This window comes from Tribolium castaneum, chromosome 1 (genome assembly GCF_031307605.1).
Source record: "Tribolium castaneum strain GA2 chromosome 1, icTriCast1.1, whole genome shotgun sequence".
Taxonomy (NCBI): Eukaryota; Metazoa; Arthropoda; class Insecta; order Coleoptera; family Tenebrionidae; genus Tribolium; species Tribolium castaneum.
The window spans coordinates 12,442,779-12,449,481 of NC_087394.1; the positions used below are offsets into that span (position 1 = coordinate 12,442,779).

At 32.2% G+C, this 6,703-nt stretch overlaps 1 protein-coding gene across 1 annotated transcript; it reads right to left on the reverse strand.

Moving 5' to 3' along the window:
* Positions 1 to 358: 358 nt before the first annotated feature.
* LOC656840 (pupal cuticle protein 20) lies at positions 359 to 1,650 on the reverse strand. Its single transcript, XM_963341.5, has 2 exons — positions 1,514 to 1,650; positions 359 to 1,462 (listed from the first exon to the last, which is right to left on the reverse strand). The coding sequence occupies exons 1-2, from the start codon at positions 1,520 to 1,522 to the stop codon at positions 470 to 472; spliced, it is 1,002 nt and encodes a 333-aa protein (XP_968434.1). The 5' UTR covers positions 1,523 to 1,650; the 3' UTR covers positions 359 to 469.
* Between the last annotated feature and the right edge of the window lie 5,053 nt (positions 1,651 to 6,703).

Sequence of the window (6,703 nt, forward strand, 5' to 3'; positions counted from 1 at the left end):
TGGAGACATAGCAGTACAATGGACGTATTTGATCTACAGATAGTTAAAAACCCACAATCCTATGTTGAAATCTCGGTTAAAAACACTTTGTAATTTAACAAATAAATTAGTAATAATTTTTTTCTTCTTGCTGATGTGGTGACAGAAATGCAACATGCCAAAAACTGCAAATCATCATTATCCATATTTTGTTATTAAAATAGTAATCAAGACAATCTCATAACAATAAATATAACCTTTTTAAATGAGTTTATGTAACAAATTGCAGGCTTATTTCGTTACGTAAGTCCTTGATCGAAATATTTGCGCTTTGACTCCGTTTGTAATAATTATAACAACAGTTTAAATAAAACAACGGTTTCATCAAAATAATAATTTATTGTTATTAACAATATTTACAATAAAAATAAGGTACATATTTCTAATACATCTTGGCATCTTGGCATTCGTTATCGCAGATCAAACCGGACTAGTATCTGTAACCACCATTAGCAGCTTGTTGAGTTCCTCCGGAACCGCGGAACTGCTGTTGTGGGGCAGAAGCGGGTCCTCCAAACTGTTGTTGGGGGGCTGCTGCTGGTCGCGCACCACCAAACTGACCCTGAGCCGCACCTTGCCTTGCTCCAAATTGTCCCTGACCAGCTTGAGGATATCCTCCAAACTGTCCCTGAGCTCCCTGTTGTCCTCCAAACTGTCCTTGAGCTCCCTGTTGTCCTCCAAACTGACGTTGAGCTCCTTGTTGTCCTCCAAAGTGAGCTTGCGCTCCTTGTTGTCCTCCAAACTGTCCTTGAGCGCCTTGTTGGACACCACGTCCTCCAAACTGTTGGGGTTGCTCCCTGTACTGTCCATCATCGACAACACCACGAGCTTCCTCCTCCTGGTTAAATTGCAAGGATTTAAGGATAGCTTCAGGGATTGGGGGAGGAGTAGGCAAATGTTCGCCTTGGGGTTGGAAACCGTTTTCGTCAGCGGTGTAGGTGAGAGAGATTTGTTGGCCGTCGGGGGCGGTGTACGAGAAGGACCCTTGCGCAGCCTGAGCCTCATCCTGAGATCCGGCATTCTTCAAGTAACCTTCCTCCTGAGCCTGGACGCCATCACCGGTTTCGTAGGCAAAATTGTAGGTTCCGTCACCATTGACATTGTTTTCGAAACGGAGGATAGGGACCTGGGGACCGGAAGAACCACCGAATTGTCCGGAAAAGCGCCCGGAAGCGTCCCCGGAAGCACCGGAGTATTGTCCAGATGAAGCGCCGGAATATTGCCCTGATCCAGATGCACCACCGGAATATTGCCCAGTTGAACTACCGGAATATTGTCCAGACCCTCTTCCCGCACTACCGGAAGACGCCCCGCTGTATTGTCCGGACGCAGAGCTGCCTCTGCTGGGAGGAAGGTACTTGTTCTCGAGGTGGTCAAGCCGGGCACAGGCCGCGACGCCAAGAAGAGCCAAAGCTAAAACTACCTGAAAAAACGATTATCGAACGTATTTACATACAAGAGACGCTTTGCTCACTTGTTTCATGTTGAAAGTTAGGAGAAATGATCAGTTAAGTGATGATGAAGAGATTCGACACTTTGCTTTTATAGAAAACGTTGGCTCCCTCCTAAATCAGAGGATGAGCCAAATGTGGTAAAGAAGAAGATTAGCTGCAGGACAAGGTCGTACGTAAAAATCGTTACTTAAGTATTGTCTCATCTCGTTCATAAAATTTAATTAAGCGACAGGCGTGTAATTTGTAATAATTGATCGGTAACGTATGTTCGCTTTTCTTGCCTCATCACCTGACTTGACAGTTATTGCTTGAATTTAAGTAAATGCTGATGTCTTATTTTCCCTCAGTTGAGAGTTTATGGAGCCACTTTGTGGAGCAATCCAATTATCTGCAAATTTCCGGGTGTTGCTCTACTTTTCCGCCCTCAACTTGAGCTTTCCGTAAACAATATTTGTTTTAACAAAAAGTTAATTTCTCGCTCAACGAACAATTTAGTGGATTTTACAATCATCAGAAAAATTCCAGGGTCTCCAGGAAAAAGTAATTTAAAAAATCGTTTAATTTTGCATCGTTGACAGTTGCGTAATTTTTTGTAACCGAATTAACGTGTCCATCTTGGGCTGGCAATAATTGAGATTGGCCTTTTGCGCACGCAACATTCGGCTTAATTTATTAAAGATAATTCACACGCCGACGTCTAGAAAGTATTTGTCTAGTAAATAAATATGTGGGTAAATAAACTACTAAACAAAATGCTAAAATTATCCTTCTTGACACCTTTCTAGCCGAATCACATAATAGCGTCGGTGTTGCTACACATCAATCACATTTCCGTGTGATTACAATGCTTTTATCCCGCTAATCTTGAGGATGAGATTAAAACGCGTTTGATTACCTAATAAAGTAAAATTAATTAGGGAAAACAAAATTATTGAAGGATGTTGCGTTATGGATTACTATTATGTTAGCGCTCGACTAATGCGCTACACCATCGGTAATTATTATGCTTTTAGATTATTACAAATCGCTGAGTTATCTCTCATATGCAATTATTAAATTGGCGCAATCGGACTCATCATACGTTCTTACATATTTTCTGGGTTCATCAAGAGCCGTTTTTTTATGTTTACAGATCATTACCTCGATATTCACAACATTTTTAATTACGACACTCTCGTCATAATAAGTCTTATAATTGCGAACGGTTTTTACCCGAAATGGATTTATGAATGTTGATACGCAATAATGTGTTAGTTTTATAATTCCTATGGCACGCTATTCCTGCATATTACACAATTGTTAGATTTTAAGCATATCAGTTGCGACAGCCATAATATATCATAATCTGCACATATAAAAGGAATGTCTTTATTGTTGAAGAATGTGAAGCTTTGTCAAAAGTAGATTCTATTATGTTGGTTTATATTTAGAAAATATTATAGCCGATAATTATATAGTGGCATTCAATATGTGATATTTAACCTTTTATTATTGAGCGAAATGCGGAATTATCTCGCGCGAATTAGGGTACGGGTACCTAATTTACGTCACTTCATTATAAGGGAATTCGAAAAAATATGTATTACATTATTGTAATAACACATGACGTAACCAACAGGTAAAAAAAATTCTTCTGAAATTACAAATTCTTTACAACAAAATCAAGGGCTTTCTGTTTGAACAAAATATTTATTAATGAGGAATAAAGATGTGAACATAATTTGACCATTAGATGCTTAATTATACAAATTTAATTTTTTTTGTTAACACTGTATCCAGTTTTTTCTGCAAGAATTCAAATAATTATATTTCGTAATTGTTTTATTGATTAGTGGATAAAATAATTCTACTTTCAGTAACATCACTACCAGCAACACATTTCAAACATTTGTATTTGTGCTTTCGTTAAAAAAATTTAACAAAGTTAAATATACTGTGGCCGTGTCTTTCTAATTATCGAACTGTTATTTCGAAAAAATCTGAATACATAAAAGTAGTTAACGAAATTCTGATATAAAGTGAGTATTGAAAAAACGTTAATTGTTTTTTTAAGAAAATGTCAAGACGTAAAACCTTAATATGCAGCTGTTTGTATGTTAGTGACCTAAGGAAAGGTTCATTAGACAACAAACATATAGACATCATTCGTTTTCTTCAAAAATAAATATCTAATGACAAAAATTGCCATTCACTTTTCATTACTCGTTCTATAGTTATTTTATTACGTGATATTTTTTATAATAAATAAATAGTTTTTTAATCATCACAGTTCCGGCTTTCAAACTTACGTCCTTTTTTGGAATAAGAGCATAGTTCAATATTATTCTCACGTCGTCACATCAGTGCTTAGAGAAAACAAGAACCATTGTTTGAAATAGTTAAGGGAAACTGATTGCGATTATGTAAAAATGTTTATAAAAAATTCTATCTAAACAGCACAGTGTAATATACAAAGCGTAAATAGAAAAAATATTATCAATTCAGTAAATAAAGTTCATTGAAAAGAAAATAACGAGTCACATATTTTAAACTTTTTAAATACCTATATTAATTACGATTTAATTGGAAGATACTTGATAATAATTCCATAAACAGGCATAATTCTTGAGCAATCTATAAAAGCTGATATCAAAATTTTATTATCTAAGTACTATTAAGGAAAACCATGTATTAATTAGCGAAAAAGGGTAAAGTGAAAACAGCGTAATATGCTTGCATGCCATTTCAATAAATAAAAACTAACAAGATTTTCATATTGACTTTTTTTCCAATAAATTTTAAGACGTCAATAATTTCATTTTGAGAATTTTTGCGATATACCTGTGGACAAGAACGAGATGTTGTGCAATTGCTTTTTGCTTTGATAACGAATTGGTTAAAAAAAAACATCTTATTATTGATATTAAAAATGCATTAAAATTTACTATACGGAAGTTAAAGGCATACTCTGCTGTTGTCAATTTAAAAAAATTAACATTTTAGAAATTATTTTATTGTATCTAGATCATGATCAATTATTTTTGTTCATAAGGCAAAGCTCGTGAAAGAAAAAAAAAGAAAATATTTTCTTTACGTTAGAGTATTTCATTCTTACGTAGTTTGGATGAAATTCAAAACCATAACGCTTTTTGCTAGCTCATCAATCGTCTACCACAAATTTTGTATGTACGTGGAATTATTTGAGAACTGTGAAAGAACTTTTTTATTAAACCTCGATCGTGTTTACAACCAATAAAATTTAATTAAAAATTTTTTTTTTGACATGTGCTTAGCATTTACCAGTACTTTATACTTTTTTCTTTTGTAAAACTTTCAAAAGTATGTGGTTACCGTAAACGGACCATAAATGTAACAGATTTTTTTTTATATGCAACTATGCCTTAAATTTTATTTTTTATTGGGAACTCAAAAGACAATATTATCGCGTCTAAAGACAGACTTATCCAATTTTAAATTTTTACTAATATATGCTAACATTAATTCTTTATTATCTGTTATCCCCTCCATTAATAATTTGTATTAAGTAGTATTTCTATAAATTTTTAGTAAAAAAAAAGTTTTTACAATCATATTAATAATGAAAGATGAAAACTTCTACAGTACTACACACATCACGATTTCTCAAAATTTATTAAAGAAAAATGTGAAGGAGCGAAGTCTACCTAATGCTATTCAACTTAACTTCACTCAAAACTAAATAAAGTAAAATATAAACTATGAAATATAAATCCAAAAATAACTAAAAGTAGAATAAATATAAAGAGAAAAGCATACAAAGAATAAACAGTAAATTATGTAATTATTTAAAGTTAAAGTAATGTGAAAAGAGGTATAGTAGTATAATAATATTAAAAGAAATAATAACAAAATTGAAATTTTAAATTATTAAATCAATTTACTGGTCTTAACTAGACGAGTAACTATAATTTTAAATTATTTTTTTTATCTTAAGAGAAATATGAGATATTTTATAAGCTTGAAAATAAATCTACATGACTTTTGAAATTAATTAATTATTGAATTAATTTTTGGTTAAAGACAACGCCCAGTAATTTAACACTTTTCACAATTATAACTCGACAATAAAACTATAATTTTAGGGACACTTATTCAAGTTACCTTTTTTTGTATGAAATATTTTATTTAGAGTAAGGCCAGTTAAATATTCTTATTATACGTTGTCCTAACATTTGAATCTTGTTAAAAAAATTAGACGTGAATTTAGAACAATAACTAAGAGCCCACACACAAAGTTACAAAATTTTTGGACCGGGGATAGCAACTTTTTTAAAATTAGTTCAATCTTGAATTAAATTTTAATTGTCCTTCGTAACTAAATCCAATCTTAAGGTTGTAAAAATTTTATTTCCAAAGAGACATTTATGATTTTTGAGGCACGATAAAGGAAATGCAAAGGAAATAACTAAAATGAGAAATTATTAAAAGGAAATGACATTGATATGATTTAATTGCATGATTAGATACTTCCTTTTATGTTTTATGTTTTTATGTTTTATGTTTTTATGATAATAAAAACTGTGCTTCATTTACTGCAAGATCAATTAAAAGCAGTTATTAACCCCCCTTTCCTAACCAGAATAATTCTTGCAAAATTCGTCTGTGTAATTGAATTTTAATTTAAATAACACCATTTAGCATTAAATACTTGTTTAACCTACCATTTATTTTTTAATTATGATAATAGTTTTTTACCAAAACCGCAACGAAACCATAAATTTCAGACTATTACTTAATTCAGCCATGACAACACCTTATATGCTATAATGGATTGATCTTTAACTGAAGATCCATTTAACCTCCAATCTTGATCGAGAAAAAACCGAAATTAATGCGTGGACCATCCTTTAATTAACGCTAATGGCATATGACTCAATTTAAAACCTCTGCTTTATTTTCGTAACCTTTACCAACAACGTGCTAGTATTGGATCAAAAAATCGAAAAAAAAAAAACAAACATTAAGCAAAATCTGGTTTGTTGAATTTTTATTGCTATTACTTATTTTCGGCTTTATGCAGGATGATTCTTTTAGGGCCTACATTAGAAAGTTAAAGTTATGTTTTTTAAATGGAATATCCTAAATTTTATTGCATTTTTGGACGTAGCTTTTAATACTGGTGATTTTAATTTCAACTTATATTGGTCGATTCTGCTTAGTTTTTGAAATAATTTGATATTTTTGATAAAAAC